General features: G+C 42.0%; 3 protein-coding genes across 9 annotated transcripts in view; 1 reads left to right on the top strand and 2 right to left on the bottom strand.

Annotated features, from left to right (window-relative positions):
* Positions 1–580: 580 nt before the first annotated feature.
* LOC106960146 (zona pellucida sperm-binding protein 3-like) lies at positions 581–2,827 on the bottom strand. Of its 2 annotated transcripts, XM_015053100.1 has the most exons (10): positions 2,358–2,827; positions 2,171–2,286; positions 1,990–2,093; positions 1,751–1,925; positions 1,526–1,643; positions 1,380–1,462; positions 1,166–1,317; positions 942–1,097; positions 844–879; positions 581–778 (listed from the first exon to the last, which is right to left on the bottom strand). In XM_015053100.1, exons 1-10 carry the CDS (start codon positions 2,733–2,735, stop codon positions 612–614), a joined length of 1,485 nt encoding a protein of 494 aa, XP_014908586.1. In that variant the 5' UTR covers positions 2,736–2,827; the 3' UTR covers positions 581–611. The 2 variants fall into 2 exon arrangements, with proteins under 2 accessions (XP_014908586.1, XP_014908587.1); XM_015053101.1 differs by lacking the exon at positions 844–879 and having other exon boundaries at positions 2,358–2,826.
* A 966-nt stretch (positions 2,828–3,793) lies between these two features.
* On the top strand, positions 3,794–8,531 carry LOC106960132 (uncharacterized). 2 transcript variants are annotated; one of them, XM_015053080.1, is made up of 4 exons: positions 3,794–4,044; positions 4,662–5,012; positions 5,083–5,189; positions 5,894–8,531. In XM_015053080.1, exons 1-4 carry the CDS (start codon positions 3,996–3,998, stop codon positions 6,104–6,106), a joined length of 720 nt encoding a protein of 239 aa, XP_014908566.1. In that variant the 5' UTR covers positions 3,794–3,995; the 3' UTR covers positions 6,107–8,531. The 2 variants fall into 2 exon arrangements, with proteins under 2 accessions (XP_014908566.1, XP_014908565.1); XM_015053079.1 differs by having other exon boundaries at positions 4,662–5,015; positions 5,080–5,189.
* Positions 8,532–13,280: 4,749 nt separating this feature from the next.
* tnrc6c1 (trinucleotide repeat containing adaptor 6C1) overlaps positions 13,281–17,835 on the bottom strand; it is a 43,293-nt gene continuing 38,738 nt past the window's right edge. For 4 of the 5 annotated variants that reach the window (XM_015053074.1, XM_015053075.1, XM_015053077.1 and 1 more), the window contains 5 exons: positions 17,508–17,618; positions 15,853–16,071; positions 15,081–15,154; positions 14,837–14,976; positions 13,281–14,755 (listed from right to left, as the gene is read on the bottom strand). In XM_015053074.1, the coding sequence (XP_014908560.1) occupies positions 14,350–14,755; positions 14,837–14,976; positions 15,081–15,154; positions 15,853–16,071; positions 17,508–17,618 (950 nt within the window). In that variant the 3' untranslated portion in view covers positions 13,281–14,349. The remainder of the gene's footprint in view (positions 14,756–14,836; positions 14,977–15,080; positions 15,155–15,852; positions 16,072–17,507; positions 17,619–17,835) is intronic. The other variant, XM_015053076.1, reaches the window with a different exon arrangement.

Here is a 17,835-nt window from a genome sequence, read left to right as displayed (position 1 = left end):
GGTCCCCCCTCCTCCTCGAGGACAGATGCACACGCAGGCACACTCAGCAGGTCTCTGGTTTCTCTGTCAGCCTGTCTCTCTCTTTTGGAACAAGACTTAAAGGCATTTAATTCCAACACTGTGTATCAAGAAGACAATCTGTTTAAAACCAGAGGTAGTTACAAAATTCCTAATCTAATTCAACATTGTTTAGAATATACTATATTTATTTACTTATATTTAATTCAATATTCACTTTTTTGGGGGGGTCACAAGGTCACATATTTCCCATCATATGATATATGTGACATGTCTGGGGGGAGGTCAAGAGGTCACATAGTTCCCATGGGGGGAGGGGGTTTGATATCAATTAATCCATCAAACTCCAATTAAAATTTGACAGAAGGTGGTATATATAGTCTCTCTGGTAAAGCACCAAACCAACAATAGTTTCTGAAAAATTTCAACTCACAACCATGACAATTGGATCAGATAGTTTCCTTTAACCATGGAAACTTTCTAGATGTGTTCAAAGCACCAATGTCCCAGTTACAAAAGTTTGACTCCAGGTAGGATTTTTCAAATAACTACAGAAAAAAACTCCAGTGACAAATTTATTTCTTTGGTTCAGATCAATCAGAAAGGTCAGTTTCAGTAGCGGTTGCATTCATCACTGTAGCCTCCACTTTAGAGGTGCCGCTAGTGTAATGAGATTTGGTGGCGTTGGCCATTGGTGCATCTAAGGATTTCAGCATGAACTTGTTGGTTGGTTCATTAAATCCAGCTTCCTCAAAGTTACCTGAAAAAAAAAATGCAGAGTATTTATTGGGCCAACTTAGACTCAGGAAGGCGTTAAGATAGTACCCGTCAGTCCAGTTTCAGATTCCGGATTCCCCAGATCTGGAAGACATATCATTGCATCAAGAGTTATGTTTTTTAAATATTTACCATCTTAAACTCACCAGTTTTGTAGATTCCACTTCTCCAGTGGCTGCCATACAGCATTGGTCTGTAAAGTTTCTGGACGACACTAGGCAGCTCCTCAAAAGGAAGATGGCCACTTTTACCTGATGGCAGTATAGTTAGGGGACCCACTCTGGCCTCTTGCTCCCACAGAGCTGAAAAATTAGGTTTTGTCAGAAACCATTTAGTCAATGCAAACAGGCATGAGGGAGAAAGTCTTTACCCTTTTTAGTCTTCAGCCCACTCCGCCACATGTATTCAGCAGCAGCCACCTTCCCAAAACCACGAGGACCAACCATGCCAGACTTGCCTGAGACTTTATTTAGGGCTTTGCAATATCCACACAAATAGTCGTTTCCATCAGCTGACCTCCATCTGAGGAGAAGATTCAGTCTCATTCATGTCATACTGCCAACTCATTTACCAATTTCACTCACCTTCCATTCAGGAAAGTGCAGGCCTTGTTTGGCGATTCGGCATCATTTACTGGCACAGCAGTTAGGTGGCATGTGATGTAGAGCTAAAGAGAAAGAGTGAGAACTAATCTTAAGATGTGTGCCAAGGTAGAGGAACACATCCTCACCTGTCCTCGGTCGTCGTTGTGGAACTTGAAGGCATCAATGGTCAACTGCAGCTTGTCATCTCTGGTCCTGGGCAAGAACTGTGCCTTCGAGTTTGGAAGCTGAGAGTCAACCAAGCATCTAGAAAGACAAAGGAGGTCCAGACACCATGTATTGATGGGTATATGTTTAGTAAACTCACTTTAGTTATGCAAGAGCAGGTACTTTGAAACTCTTCAGTTTCTCACCCATTTTCAATGAAGATGTATTTGGGATCAGAGTTTAGAGCTGGTTGAAGTGTGGCCACACAGCTGCTCAGAAACACCCTGAGACCCATGTGGTGAGCAATCCTCACGGAGGCCTCAAGGTTGATTGGCTCACCGAGGAAAAACACATTGGCACCCCTTTCATACATCCAGTTATCTGGAGAAAACATGGGGGATGAGCTGGAATTAAGCCTGAGAGCTGAGGGAAGAACTGAACGCACCATTCATTAGCTTCAAGCTAAAGTACAGAGTTTCCACTCCAGCTTGGATAGACGTGAAGGGAATCCATGTCGGCATGAGTGAAGAGCTGGATACACCATACTTCCTATAGAAGCAGATACTTTACAGGTAAAAACCAGCTTTTCAATAATTTAAAAGTTCAATAGGAAACAAGAGACAGACCTTTCATAATGGCATTCAACTGGGATTACCGCCTCATCCATGTGAACTACCCCACTAGGGGACGCCAGAGGAGAGTAAAAGAGGAGGTTTGCGTAGACAAGGGAGTCCTTAGTCATCTGGAAGAGCAGCAAATTTAGAAACAGGATGTACATGGTGAAATAACCAGCAGGAGAGCAGGTCGAGTTACCCAGTGTTTGGTGCCACAGTCATCCAGCCCAACAACAATCCTGTATTCCTCTGCAGAAGTAGCTGTAGCTCTGCAGAACTCATTGTCCTCCACACCAAGACGCAGCTCCCGACTGTCCACCGGAGCGCCAACTGCAAACATATCAGCAGCAATTACCACTTCTACAGAGTCAGGGTGGCAGACCACACCGACAGTGTTGACGAGCTCTGGCTGGTGCTGCTCCTGCTGAACCACGGGAAGAGTCTGCTGCGGCCGAGGTCTGGGAAGAGAAGGATACGGCGCGTACAGGGAGGATTTAAGAGCCAGAGCTAAATGAGGGCAGACTCCAGAAAACATGACCCCTAAAAGGAGGTTCCACCAGAGCCAAAACATATCCATGAGGACCGCCAACCAGTTTGGCAAACAGGTTCAGACTGCAAGTCCTACTGACTGACCCACAAGACGGTGAACCAAGCAGCGCAGTGTTGATGTTTAAATCACAGCTGAGCACACCTGCGCCGAATTACTCCTAATTAGCTGCTTCCACGCTTAACACGCTTCTTTCTGACCCAGACTTACTTTAAAAACGGAAAATGTTCACATCCTTTGTTAAGGTTTGAAGATATATAGGAAAAAATGAATTTCTGATTTACATCTCCGTCCAGTTGATGGCGGTAATACATAAAGTATGTAAACTTCCTGAAAACGCTTCTTCTTGAAGAAGAAGAAGAATCCTTTAAGTCGTTTAAGACCATGTGCACAGAATGACCATGTTAGAATAGTAACGAGAAGGTAGATAAAATGATAAAATAAGCAAATAAAAGAGAAAATGTAGATATCAAGTTAAACAAATCAAAATCTAAAGGCAAAGTATATTTTGGATCAAAGTGATAAAACAGTAGCAACATCAGCAGAATAATGGACCAAAACGTCTGTACAACATTCAGAGTCAAACCAAGGAGCGAGTAGGAGAGAAATTATTGTATTCTGAATACAATAAGAATTTCTCACTGAAACTTGAATTGAATTCTCTCATGTGGAAAACATGAAAATCAAACCAGGATAATGTTAATGAGATTATGGAGCACTGGGGAACCAAGTTTTAAGGATATATTTATTTATTTATTTATTTTTTTGCAGAATCCCGTTGTTTTTAAATATGTATCAGAAGTGTGTTGAAAGTTTGAACCAGGAGGTGGCAGTAATGCATCAGTTTGGATACCAAGTTTGAACCTAATTTTCCACACTTAAATTAACTTACAAACAAAACAGGGCCAGTCCAAGGTACAAGCAGGATGGTTCCCCAGCTGGAAGGGAATTACCTTTCTATTTGTTTGGGGAAGTCAGAAATACAAAACTATGCTTTTTGTATTTTCTCCAGTAGAAGTAGTTTCTTGAACTCTGTGGTTTCCCACCCTGTTCCTGTGCATCATTTCAGACCTTTCATCTGCTGCCTCGCTGTGTGCAGACCAACCACTGTGTTCTAACAGCTGCTCTTGCTTTGAGGCCGTCTTCCTGTTCCTGTTCCTGTTCAGGCTGAGGAACGATGGAAACCAGAGGGTGGTCCCAAACGTCTCGCAGCAGAAAGCAGAGCGGGGAACGACTACGTTATAACCCAACTCTAGAATATTTGTCAGATTTTCTTCAAACACAAACACCATGAAGACACGTCTACAGTTTCTTCTCCTCTTTATTCAGCTCTTTGAAGGTAAGGTGATTTCCACTTCACAGAAACACTCAGTAAAAATGTTTCATAACAAAGTTTATGACTTACAAAATTAATTACATCTGCTTTTTTATATTTTAATTAAAAAAAACAGCATGTAAAAAGTTTTTTACATCCCTCTCAATAATCAAGTGTTTTGACTCCAGCAATGAAGTGCTTATCATGATTATACATAAAAGACCCTAACATTTTCATTCAATCTTTTTTCTTAGTAGTTCAAGTTCAGTCAGATTAGATGAAAAGCAACAGTAAAGAGCAATTTTCACAGATTCCCTTATTGATTCAGTACTGGATTTGACTAGGCCATTTTAACACCTGAAGCTGCTTTGATTTAAACTGTAACTCCAGCTGTATCTTCAGAGTCAATGACCTTCTGGAAGGTGAACCTCTATCCCAAGTTGTCTTCCAGGATTGTCCTGCTCTTCTCTCCATCCTGTCCATCTCCTCTGTCCCTTCAATGCACAGTATTAATTTTCTGCTACCTATGTATATTGACATGACTTTCCAGCAACAAATTTTGGAACCATGACCTAAATTAATTCATGAACTAACCTGTTTGTATTTTACCAGCAGCTGACACTTGTTACTTTTTCTCCCAGCCTGTGCAGAGGTGATCTTTCAGCGGCTGACAGAGGACCGGTCTCTGGTTCTCTCCTGCACCCCTCAGCAGGAACGGGGTCACCTGGTGGGACTCCATCTGTACCACCGCGGCCCCCGGAGCCAGACCACCCTGCTCTCTGTGGCCGAGGGCAGCACGGTCAGGAGGGACCCAGAGCGCAGGGCCCGTCTGCAGCTCAGCGGGGGGCTGAACTCGCCAAGGATCAACGTTAGCATCTCCCACCTGCAGCTGAGTGATACGGGACTTTACATGTGGGAGCTGAGTTACAGACAGAAGAACAGCTCAGATCAGGTCGTCCTCGGTGCACAGAGGTACTTCCTGCTGGTGGAAGGTGTGTAGCTCACTGTAGCATAAATTAAATAGGTTGACAGATTTATTTTAATAATGTGTTTCTGGTTCAGGGAGGTCATGTGGGTGCTCTCATGGTTACATCCCTCTGCTCCTCACCATCTCTGCAGCAGCAGGCCTTCTCCTGCTGACAGTGAGCTTATTGGCCATGGAGAAATGTGTGAGTAGTTATTTTATTCCTTCCATATGCAGATTTATCAAATAGATTTTCTCTCCGATCTGTTTTCCCGACATAAATCTCTACAGTTGCTGTTTAAAGGAGTAATAACTGAAAATGAAAATCATTATTTAGGCCATCTGCTTATTTAGAGCAGCTATGATGAATGGTTGTAATGTAATAAATCATTCTTAGATCATCACAAAATAAATAAAAAATCAACAATCCTAATATATTTTATTTCCAGAAAATGCTAAGCAATCAAAAATGTGCAATGTTTTTATACAGAAAATGTATTTTTAACTATTGAAGTTTGGTTGATAGAACAAATTGTTCATATATTCTTGATTTTTGTTCCTTTTGGCTGCAACGTCTTTAACAAAACGTGATGCTTATTTCATCTCAGAAATGATTCTTCACTTTTCCCAAATGTTGACATTGAGAAAAAACCAACATAAGCAAAATAAAACAATTTGAATAGCACTTCAGTTGCAAAACCTCTATAATTCCTGAGTAAGGAGAAGTTATCCTGTTTTGTTTCCTGGTGGACGACAGCAGATTTTCAGAAGCTCAATCTCAGTCTGATCTGACCTAACACGATTAAGTTTTCGTTAGTGATGGTAGGAGAGAACAGGCTTCTTTCTGGCATATCTTTCAAGCAGCTCGATGGTATATAGACAGTTTCTGAAAATATAATCGTTTTGCAGGTAAGATTAAGGCATCATCGCCCACCGCAGCCTCATTCACCCATCTATGAGGAAATGAGCAGGAAGCAGCAGAGCGCAGGAAGCCCCAGAATAACCCACGAGGCCTCCCCGCAACCGGAGGAAGTCCGCTTCCCAGTTTACGCCAACCCAAGCATCCGGCAGCCGCAGGACAACTACTACGCCTGTCCCCGACAGCTGGCCGTCAGAGTGTGAACTTCGGCATCACGCCGACACGATCAATAAAAACAAGGACAGCCAAACGGACAAGAAAAAAAAATGCTATTTTATTAATATTTGAAAGAAGCTCCATAGTTCATGAAAACATTTGTTTCGGTGCATGTCATTTAACAATCACATTCTATGAGGAGAAAGATATACAGAGAAAACAAAAATAAAACATTACAAGCCACTGACTTCTCATTAACTCTCAGTAACAACATTTTGACTTATTCAAAAAAAAAGGCAAAAAAAAAAAAAAAAAGCAGCCCTAATCCCACCTCCCACCCTCCATAACACAAAACTGAGGAAAGGAAACAAAGATCAGAAACCCGTGAGGGTGACAGGCTAGAATCCCACAGTGCTAAAGTGTGAGATGCTCATTGGTTTAGGAATACACAGCATGGCGATGTAGCGCTAGGTCAATCTGAAGAGGGACCAGGGAGGGCGGGGGAGAAGCTGGAGGTGGTGGGCTTCACCCCGCCCATCCGTTTGTCCCCTTAGAGAACAACTAAAACACATAAAAAAAACACATCAGAACCCCTGCAATAAAACAGCCACTTAGAAGAAGCGGGCCATAAAATCCCCCCCGACCCCCGTTTACCTTCTGCCCCGCCCGACACTTGTGCATAGATTCATGATCCTTTTACAACCAGCTCATGTTTCACATTACATCCTTCAAAAAGATCTGAAACAAAAATGCTCCAAAACAAGTCTGATTAATCTATTAATAATAATAACAATAATAATACCCGCAGCGGGAGAACGAGAGAGACAGAAAGATTAATGCACAATGTTCCTGATTCAGTCAGGACGGGACCTCATTAAGAAAAACACAACAAAGATTCAAACATACAGCATTTGCATGTTATTCACTGTAATTTTTTTTGTCTTTTCTTTTTAAACAAACTCATTGACCACTTTTGTTTTTAAAAGTAAAGCAATTTTAATATATAGATTTATATTATAAAGCACTCCATTTTTGTTTAAAAGTCCATTATTTGGTTATTATGTAACTGCTACGGATTTAGAAACAAAAAAAAAGGTATTTTCTTCTGAAATCCATAACTTTCAGTGCTTAAAATTCTGTCATTTTTTTCTTCTTTTTTTTTAAACTCATCATACATAAAAATGTACATTAAAATGGCGTGGAGTTGGTACTCTGGAACCCTGGCTTTCCTGAGACAAGATCCACTTTAATCGTGTGTGTGCAAGATAGTGAGCCTTTTTTTTTTCCTTTTCTTTTTCTACAAAGGAAAAAAAAAACATAATACATAATCGACATAAAAAAAAAAGATAAGTTCATGAAATCGACATCAACACAAAAGGAAGAAGGTTAACAGAACAAGACAACACTGTTCAATCCCAGAGTTCTGAAAGTAGCACAGGAAATCTTCATTTGTGTAAAGTGTTTTTTTTTTTCTTTCTTAAAATGGAAGCATTTCTCCTTTTGCTTTCTTCTTCCAACATTCGTGTGGTTTGATTCCTCCTTTGTTTTGCTGAAGAAATAAAACTGTAAACTGTCAGTGGCCTTGCAGGAAAAAGGGAAACAAAAGATGACAGGACTTAAAACAAAATAAAATAAAATAAAAACAGAAAGGTAGGCACCTCTGAGGTGAGCCCTAGAAGCCAAGGCTCGGTCTGATGTCTCGTTCTTCACTCTCCGTTTGCTCAGATTCGGGAGAGTTAAAAGTCCCTCTACCTCCGATCTATGGCCACAGGTCTGTAAAATACTTTTTTTTTTTTTTTTCTGTATTTTTTAGATTTTTTTTTTGTTTTTGTTTTACATATATGATTTTTTTTTTTTGTTTTAAAGTTTACAGTCTGAAAAATGGTGCAATACTCAATTATGATCCATACTTTCTTGGATTATTCCACAATGAAAGCCACTAAGGTAGATAAAACATTACATAAGAAAAAAAAACAAAACACACACACACACTTATTTTAGTCCTTGAGTAAACATTTACACGTGAACTGTCCCCCCGTCTCCCCTTCAGTACTTGTATCATGTTGTTCATGTAGCTGGGTGAGGGGTGAGGCCGACACTCAGTGCAACGCTAGAGGCTAGTTACAACATTACAATATAGTTTCTGACAAGCAAAAAAACAACAACAAAAAAAAGTATACTGAAATGAAAAGAAATACGAGGCGGAGGACGTTCTCCGCAGTAATCACGAGCTCTCATACAGGTGCATCTCAATAAATCAGAATGGCGTCAAAAAGTTTTTTTCTGTTTACAATTAAAGAAGTGAAACGAACAGATTTATGCGCTTGACGCTTATTTCTGTTCATTTTGATCATTATGAGTAACAGGTAATTCTCCCTATTTATTTTGTACTTTTTCCTTCCACTCAACTTTCAAAGTGACAAACGTAAACTGAAGAAATACAAAATCAGTTTTCGAATCATGAGCATATGTGAAAACGTAATCACCCCTCTCTCAAATAATGACTGTTAATAACCATCTTTTTAGAAATTTACTTAACCAGTACTTTTCTGAGGGAGCAACGTAGGCCAACAAGATTTCAAACTAACAGTCTGGAAAGGGGTACAAAGATATTTCTAAGGCTTCGGGACTTTAGCGAACAACAAAGGGTGGATTTGTGTTCAAGACAATAATCTTGGCAGGACCTTGAAAGGGCCTAGTCAAAGTGTGCACTTAAAAACAATCATTAAAATGACCAGAAATAAACAAATAAAAATGATCACCGCACAATAAATCTGTGTTCAATTTAGTTTCGATGTCCTTCCAGTGTACCGAGATGCACCTGTACGTGTTTTTACACCTGACAGACAGACATTCATTCATACAGTACAAGCAGCCTTGTGCAAACACTCTGATAAGATGTAAAAATTGCCGTAATAATCAATCTTTGTTTTCAGACATTTCAAATTTTAGTAACTCTGAACAGACGCTGTCAAAATCTCTGAAGTGTATGAATCAGACGAATAAAAAAAAAAAAAAACTACAAAAAAAGTGTTCACATTACATTATTGGCGCTTCTTTTTTTTTTGATTCAAGTATTTGTTCTCATTATTCTGTATTACTCTGATATGTTTATGATCTCGTCATCTGGGAAACAAATGGGAAGGGATGAAGCAAAGGGAGTAAAAGTGGGAAAACAGGTCAAGTCTAGCCACACACATCCATTATGTACTCTTGGTTGTATACTGTGTATGAGCTAGCATGTGCATATTCAACCCAGTCCTTTTGATTTCTTGGGTCCCTTCTCAGACTTGTGTCTGATCTGTGATTATGAAGCAGGTTTTACTCGAGCTCCAGTTGCCTTCAAAATTAATAATAATAATAAAAAATAAAAATAAAAAACATGTAAAAAGTAGGGAGAGCATCCGATTTCCGACACTTTACAGGTAGATAAGAGTGCAGATGAGGATGTGGGAGAGAGGCTCTCAGTGCTGGTGCTGCGCCGAGAAATCCACATCCGAGAGTCGACCCCCTGACCCCCCCCCCCCACGCCTCAACTTCAACACCAGCTCCATGATTAAAGTCCAGTGTGGAGTTCATTAATGCAGGTTTTTCAGGAACAATCTCACGAACAAACAGCACAGGCAAAAAGTGATTGTTTTTTTTTTGTTTTGTTTTGTTTTTTTTTGTTGAACGACGCACGTCCAAGGCGACTCTGGAAGAGGGCAAGTCCCCAAAGTTTTTTTTTTTTTTTTTAAGACTTGGTACCAAACTTGAGGTGCGTCTCAGCTTCTGAGTGCGCAGCTTTTTTTCTTCTTCTTCTTCTTTTTTTTTTGTAGTTTCTAGTTTTTGTGAAAATCTTGATGATAAAAAGAAAGAAAAAATAATAATAATGTTTTTGGTTTTTAAAGAGATGTACCCGATGTGACCCATAAACAGTGCACAGACACATACAGGGACCTCCCTCGGACCCCCCTTCCCACTTCCTCCTTCTCCTACTGCAGCCGCTAAAAGAATAAAAAAAAAAAAATATATATATATATATATATATATTCCAGTCCACTGTTCCTCAAAGACCAGCATCATCTGTCCTGCCCTTCTGCTTCTCCAGCGGCCCGGTGGGTACGCCCCCAGCAGCAATGACTCTTTTACTCTAACATAAATGACAATGTGAGAAAGTGGAAGTAGATACCAGCGATGCCGTTGGCACCAGTCTGAAGGAGCGACGGCCAACACATAAGTGTCTCCAGCAGGTTGTTTAGTGTCAATCTAAAAGAGAGGCGGGACTCTCCGTCAGTGTCCCCTACGTTTGAACCCAGTGAGGTTTCAGGAGAAGCTGCCTGGTAGTACGAGTTGTGAGAGGAGAAGTGGAGACTGGCGGATGCAGAGGATGGCTGCGGACAAACGCCTCCTTTTGTCGTTTGCATAGAAATGGAAGGCTTGCTGTCGGTCGAGGTGGCTCTAAGTGTGACAGAGCGCTCCCAGAGTTCAACGCGAGTGAAGCCCGTCCACGGCAGAACAAGGCCGACCGCAACGCAAGGTCCGATTACTCTTTTAGCCGCCTGCTGAGGCGTACCGGTGGGACTGCGCGCCGGTTCTGCTCGGGAGGCGGCAGGAAGGGACAGGAGGGATGCTGAACACTGCATAAAGACCAGTATTTGAAAGCAAAAGAAATGATCATCAGAAACAATCAGAAGCTAGGCATGGACTGGTTTCCAGTACCAAGGTACAACCGGAGTGTAAAAAGTTATCTTAATAACATGCTAGAGGAAGCGCAGGAGTGACCAGTGTTTTCCGTACGGCGCATTGATTGACAGCATTGCCCCTCCCCTGCTTGTTGCTGCGCACTGCCACCAGCTGGCTGAAAATTGTCTACCGTCTCTTTCAGTTTGGCTGTTAAGGAAATATTTCTGGTTGCAGAAATGACAGACAGGCCAAATATGGAAACTAAAGGAGAGCCACCCGTAAGTCTTATTAAGGCTTAATTCATACAACCCAGTTCGCTCAATAGTGACAATAATACTCCTATCCAAAGCGGGGCAATAATCGTTCTTAACAAAGAGTCCACCATTGTTTTTCCCACAAAGGTACAAGATTATCAAAAAGAAATGATATCCGAGAAATCGCTCTCATTCGATTTTTAAATCGCTATTTTTACTAATAGTGTACAAACCAGCGCGTTAACGTCCCCCAGGAGGCTGCATTTCTCTGGTTTCGCATAGTATGAACACAGAAAGGTTCATCATTAAGAGAAGTACATTATTGCTGCTAAAGTACAAGCTAATAGCTAACAGTAAAAGCTTTAAGCTAGCTACCAGATGAGATAGCCTGACTAATATCAACAAAGTGGTTCAATATGCTGCATAATAAGACAGTTTACAACTGAATTTAGTTGGTAAATATTTTCTGAGGTCTACACTGGAATAAAAAGTAACCCATATTGTAGGAAACACAACATTTCAAATTGCAATTGGAACCATAATGCGATACAAAACCGCAATCGTAAAAGACATTATGCCTGAATGCATTATTTGGTGGGTTAAATGTAATGCGACCACAGGCTGCATGCCAATATCCACAGATAGGCATCTTATTGACAGAGATGATAAAACTCAGGGACAATGATGGGAAAACACAAGTCATTTCCAATTGATCCCAACATTCAACAGTAAAGGTTAAAATCTTCTGTTTTCTAAACATTGCGTAGCCCTAAATTCTAATTATGACCAAAATGTCATTTTGTTTTAGCAGCAGTAGGTCTAATTAATGCTTTTCTGGTTTAAATAAGAGCATCTGGATCCTGTTACACATTTCTGTTATGAGAGTTTTTGGTAGTACCTTGATACTGTGAAACCGTGGTGTTTTTCTCCAATGTTTGAGAATCTCCTGACCCACGCGCATCAAGAAGCTGTCATCAACAACTTCAGCGACAAAATAAACGCATCATGTTAATTCAGTTAAGTACAACCCAAAAGGTAAACCCCAAAACACTCAAATGACTTTGATCTTTGACTAAAGTGATGTTTGCAGGAGAAAGACAGACAGCGGAAGTGGTGCTTGCTGAGGACATGCTCTGACATAGTAGTAGTAGTAATTTCCGAGCTCCTCCCGGCGCAAAGGCGGAGGAGGCGAGAGGAGGGATCAGCAGGGAGGAGGAGGGCAAGCGAAGGAGGTGGCGGCGGGGAAAGGTGAGGGCTGCTGCAGCTCTGCTCTCTGCAGCAGGCAGGCACTCAGTGGCCACACTATCACACCGGTTGGCTGGGCCTCCAAAAAGAAAAACAATGAAAACAAGGACAAGACGGCGATCCTCCCTGCCGGATCCAGCTGAGCGATCCCAGACACCAAGGCGTAAAAAGTTCTCAAAGTTGCAATGTTAACAGTGATGTTTACTTTGATATATATATATATATATATATTTATATATATATATATATATATAAAGAAGAAAGTGAGGATGAGCGCTTTGAGTTTTCTTTGCATTTCCCTTCACTTTGCTACCGTGTTTGACATCCTCTGGTCCCACTGACTGAAGAAGGAAAAACAAAGTTCACATCCATGTCAAGTTAAAAAATAAGTACACAGAGAAGCCACTGAGCAGATTGCTTTGAAGTCTTTTTGCAGTTTTTATTTGCCAGTGTTGCTTCACCTTTCTTCTGTTCGTTGGCATTGAGGGTATAAGGAGCAACGGCGCTCTCGTTAAGTGCTATAACAGACCACCTATTCACAAGTCTTTGCCTCTTTTTTTCCTGTTTTTTTTGTTTTTTTTTCTTTAAAACCCAAAGCAAATGTGGACAAAAAAAAAGTGATCTTGTCTTCTGGGTGAGGGGGAAAAGAAAACAAGCTCCTCTGAATTTGGTTTGTCGCCTTCTTCCCAAACACACACACACGCACATAAAATCACACACTCAAGTCTTACGGAGAGGTGGCTGGCTGAAGAAGTGCTTTGTATCGAAGTCCTTGTGTCTTGGACAGAAAATGGTTGAAGACCAGCTTGCTACTCTCCTGAGTTCACACTCTCTCTAAGGGGAGATAAAGGGTAGTAGTGGCAGTTTTTTCCTCTCTTTCTGAGGGCAGATAAAGTGTTCGCAGTTCACTCTTTCCTTACAGTCTGCTCTCAGTCGTAGGGTGCTTGGACGGTAGAGTCTGTGGCTTATATTGCACGTCGCTTGAAATGGTGGGTTTTGCAGGTGGAGTGGGCGCGCGGCGGAGGGGCGGAAGGAACAATTTGAGGTTGTTCTTTTCTTTTTTTTCTTTAATTTCTCCCAAAATGTCACTGAGACAGGTTGAGACAAACTGCAAAAAAAAAAAAAAAAAACATAAAGGAGCCCATAGAAAGGCTGAGGTGCATCATCGTGTTTGTCTTTTTTTTTTTACAGTTCCTTTGTATTAGCAGTGGTTCATCTCATCATATGTACATCCACCCACCAGGTACGGTCGACAGACACATTTGAATAACATCATTTTTTTTAAGCTTTGTTTGCAATGGTTCAAGAAAACAAATCATCAAAAAATACTAGAAAAATAAATGGTTTGAGCAAGGCGAACAAAGTTGCATCATTCCCTTTGAGCGATGTGTTTGTTGGGGAGTGGAGGGGGGGTGGGGACTCGATCCGACTGCGGGAGAAAAAAAACAATAAAAACTCAAATGCACTGACGTCGTGAGCTGCAGCAGCATGTACTTTCCACTCAGGTTTCACTGGCTCAGAAATAAGGGTGTGCAAGTTCTCCGTAAGCTTCTTTACCGAGTAAAGAGTTGAGCGTGGATAGCAGGGCAGGAAACAGTTTAAGGCTAAAATTAGTGCTGACAGAAACAAATGCTGTTGGGTCTGGACCGGCTGACCGTGCGACACCCACTCTGATTGACGGGTTTTTGTTAGAACTTTGGGAATGATGCCTTTCTCCATGGATCTCTGAGGTGCATTATGATTGCCTGAAAAGGCAGCGAGGGATCCCACCAGAATAAAGATGGCAGCTTGTCGCCATGTCAGTTGACTCGAGTTTGTTTAGAACAGCGACCCCCCTCCCCCCCGCTTGTTTCTGTAAAACGTTTTTGTTTTTTTTTCCTTAGTTCTTTGATAAATGAAACGCCGGGATCCGAAACTCACCACAAAATAACTGCGACTGAAATGCCTTTTAACCCGCGCAAAAAAAAAAAAAAAAAAAAGAGCAGAGGAGGCGGACAAAGCCAAGCAGCGAATATGAAGCCTTGTCCTCCTCTCGTCTCTCTCCTCCTCGTCTTCACATCCACACTTGATTATCTCCACACTGATTTGCAAGGTTTTTGCTCCTCTTTGTCAGTTTTTTCCCCCTCCTACATGGACTCTCCACTCAGCAGGTCGCCAGGCAGCAGCGTATTGATTGGCGTGGGGCTCCCCATGACTCGTCCCTCCTCGCCGCTCGGGGGTCCCCACAGGCTGGAATACTGCTGAACGCCTCCCCAAAGCAACTCCCCGCCCGTTTTAGTCCCGCCCGCTCCGAGGCCGACGCTGCTGCCGCCGCCGCCGCCACTGCCGCTGTTGTTGTTGTTGTTCCAGTGGGGTGAGTGACCGATGGGATGAGCGACTCCGGATCCGGATCCGCCCATCCTGGTCTGATTGGTTCCCGGGGTGGCCTGCCAGCTGGTCGTCCCGCTGAGCGACTGGCCCTGTGCAAAGAAGCGGTTCACCTCCTCTTCCCCGGCGAACTCTGCTAGGATGGTGGTGTTCCCCAGCACACACCTGCACGGAGACACAGACGATTCAAGTGTTAAACTCTTCAGGGCGAGCTCCTCGTACAGCTCTACAGCTTCGGCGACGTACATGTGCAGAGACTTCTGAGCTTTGGCGGCTTCGTCCTTGGAGCTGTAGCGAACCACGGCGTTTCCCTGTGTCAGGTTGAGGTGGAATGTGATGAGGGGGCCGTGCTGCATGCACAGCGTACGCAGAGTGGAACCGTCAATCTGGGAAGGGAAAATTAAAAAAAAAAGAAAAGAAAAGGTATGTCCGATTGAGGAGTCAGTTCCTACAACATGAGGAGAGAGAAACCCTGGGAGGAAACGGTTACCTGTGGCGTCAGGTTCCTCAGAACCAGCCAGCTGCTGGTCCTGGTGGAGCTGTCTGTGCTCCATGTGGTACCTGCTGCGATGAGAGGGAGACGTCTGTTTACACACAGCTTCATACTTTTCAGGTTGCTGCGAAACCAATAAAGTCTAAAGGTGGATGGGTGGAGTTGATAAAAAAAACCCACTAAAAACTCAGTTGACAGGTTCAACCACAACAAGTCATCCTCATAATTTCAAGATTACGACTCCCACTTGGACCCGCCCGCTCTGAACGCTCAACAAAGTGATCTAGGCCACGTAGACGTGTCTCTTACTCTTTGAGCACTTTATTACTACACAAAAACATAAGTACAGCTCCAGGATTGAACCTACAGAGAGTCCACATTTTGAAACAGAGCGACACTTCAACCTCTGTTTCTCCAGTTCTCTACTGCAAATCACAAAATCTTAGCCAGTATTTTTTGTTTAGTCTCTAGTGCAAATATCTTAGGACATTTGAAATAAGACACAATTAACTTACAAGTAACTTTTTAGCAACAAATATGAGCTTGTTTCAAGTCAATAATTTCCTAATATCCCTTATCTAGTACCTTTTTAAACCAATATTAAGGAATTATTGACTTAAAGCAAACTCCTGGATCAAGTTAGTTGTAATTTAGTTTTCAATTATTTCAAGTGTACTAAGATACTTGCACTAGAAACAAGACAACACTCTGTAAGATTTTGTGTTTCTTGCAGTGTACTAGAACCAAACTCAGGCCAGTAAAGCGCTACCTGTGGTGTAAGAGCTGCTCCATCCTTGGGCCAGACCCAGAGAGTTCCCGCCCCAGGTGGAGGAGGGCTTCGTGTTCGTGAGGCCGGGCGGGGGGCGGGAAGGAGCCGTGGTGCTGCTCCGCGGACCCTGGGGGACTTTCCAAAGCTCGTGGGACAGAGACGCCTGGCTGTGAGAGATGGGACCTGGAGACCAGGTCGATTTCATCTCTGACAGTTTGCCTGGATGGATGGAGAAGAGGAAGGAGGAGGTTGGCTTACAACACCAGGTGGCTGAAAGACAGATTCTCCCCAAGGAGGGACGCTACGGTCAACTTCTTTAAAAGTGTCCAAAGTAAACTCCAACCTCTGAGTAAATGCAGCTGCCAGCACTACCAGGCAGCCTAAAAGAAATAGTACGAGCAGAATACTGGTATATTTTCTTGTTGTCATGTCCTATCACACAGTGAAAGCACATAAAATGTTTGGTGTAACATAAAAATATGGAATAAGAAAACAGTAAGTATTTGATTTAAAACAGGTTTGGGAGATGAATTCGTGAAAAATGCCAATTCTCACTGTAATACTGAGATTTTTAAAATCACATTTTTTTCCCCCTAACTGATCTTTCCAAACACACTTCATCACATTTTAAAACAAAACAAACAGATAAAATAAAATAATAATAACAATAATAATAATAATAAAGTGCATTTTTAAGTTTATTTCCACATTTGGCAAGCTTTGAACAATAAACCTGGAAAATCCATTAACTGGAAGAAATGAAAGAAGGATTTTCACAAGAAAGGAAGGAAGGATGTGTGGAATGAAGGGCAGAAGGAAGGAAGAACAGACAGAAGGAAAGTCAGACGGTAGGAGGTAAGAAAGGAGACGCTGGTTACCCAGGAAGGAAACAAATAAATAACAAGGAATCCAGCAAAGACAAGACAGAAGGAGACAAGGAAGGACACAAAAAGAAAAGAAGAAAAGATGGGAATAATGCAAGATAACATAGGAAAGAGAGGAAGAAAGGATGAACACAAAGAAGGAAAGAATTAAGGTAATGAAAAAAGAAAAAACAAAGGAACAACAAAAACTTTCAGTACGTTCATGACTAAATACTGGAACAGTCTAAACTCTGATCTGCTTCACACGTTTCAGGTAACAGTAGTTCAGATTAAAACGGCAAAAGGAATTTGCTGTGGATAATAGATCCAAGAGGAAGCCATGTTTGACAAGGAGTGGTGACGTCAATTCTGTTTTTTCGCTGTAAATATCTGGAGCTTTGGGTGTTTACAATGTTTGGGTTGAAAGGTACATTTTTCTCTCATATTTTGCAGAATTTGTTGAGTTTTCTTCCAGGATTGTTCTGCATTTATCATTATTTAGTTTCTAATCAACAAGCTTACATTGCATGATGCTGCCACCACCGTGCTTCCAGGCAGGGATGCTGCGTTTAGGGTTACGCACAGTGTTACTTTTATGTCACACAGAGTTTGCCATAAAAGCCAAAATCCTTCTGTGCAAAGGTTTTCTTCTCATCGCTCTTCCATAAAGCCACTTTTGTAAATACCTCTGAATACTGTTGCAAGGCATCTTAGAGGAGAGAATGATGCCCGACTGCAGGGATTCAGTCACTGCAACGTAAAAGGAAAGGGGGTTGTGGATAAGCCAAGTACCTGCGTCGTCCATCTCCGTGGAAGAAAGACTGAACGAGCTAGAGTAGGCACTGACTGGCCAATCGGTGGACGGAGGCAGAGCCTCGCTCTGAGATGAGGTGGGAGAGGAGCCTGAGCCGATGTCAGCAACACAAACAGAAAGACAAACACAAAGAAAAAGTAGCAAAGAGAGAAAATGGTATAAAGGGGAAAAAAAACAAAAAACACTGAAAATGGTGATCAGAGAAGCGTCAACTTGCAAGTGACAATGGATACAGCAGAAGTTAAAAGTAGGAAAATGAAGAACACAAAAGAGAAGAAGCAGGATTTCTGATAGCAGCGGCTGAAT

The sequence above is a fragment of the Poecilia latipinna genome, unplaced genomic scaffold (assembly GCF_001443285.1).
Source record: "Poecilia latipinna isolate Pla-1442-1.1 unplaced genomic scaffold, P_latipinna-1.0 Scaffold1159, whole genome shotgun sequence".
Classification (NCBI taxonomy): domain Eukaryota; kingdom Metazoa; phylum Chordata; class Actinopteri; order Cyprinodontiformes; family Poeciliidae; genus Poecilia; species Poecilia latipinna.
Note: the sequence above shows the minus strand (reverse complement) of the source record. Positions and strands in the feature narration are given on the sequence as shown.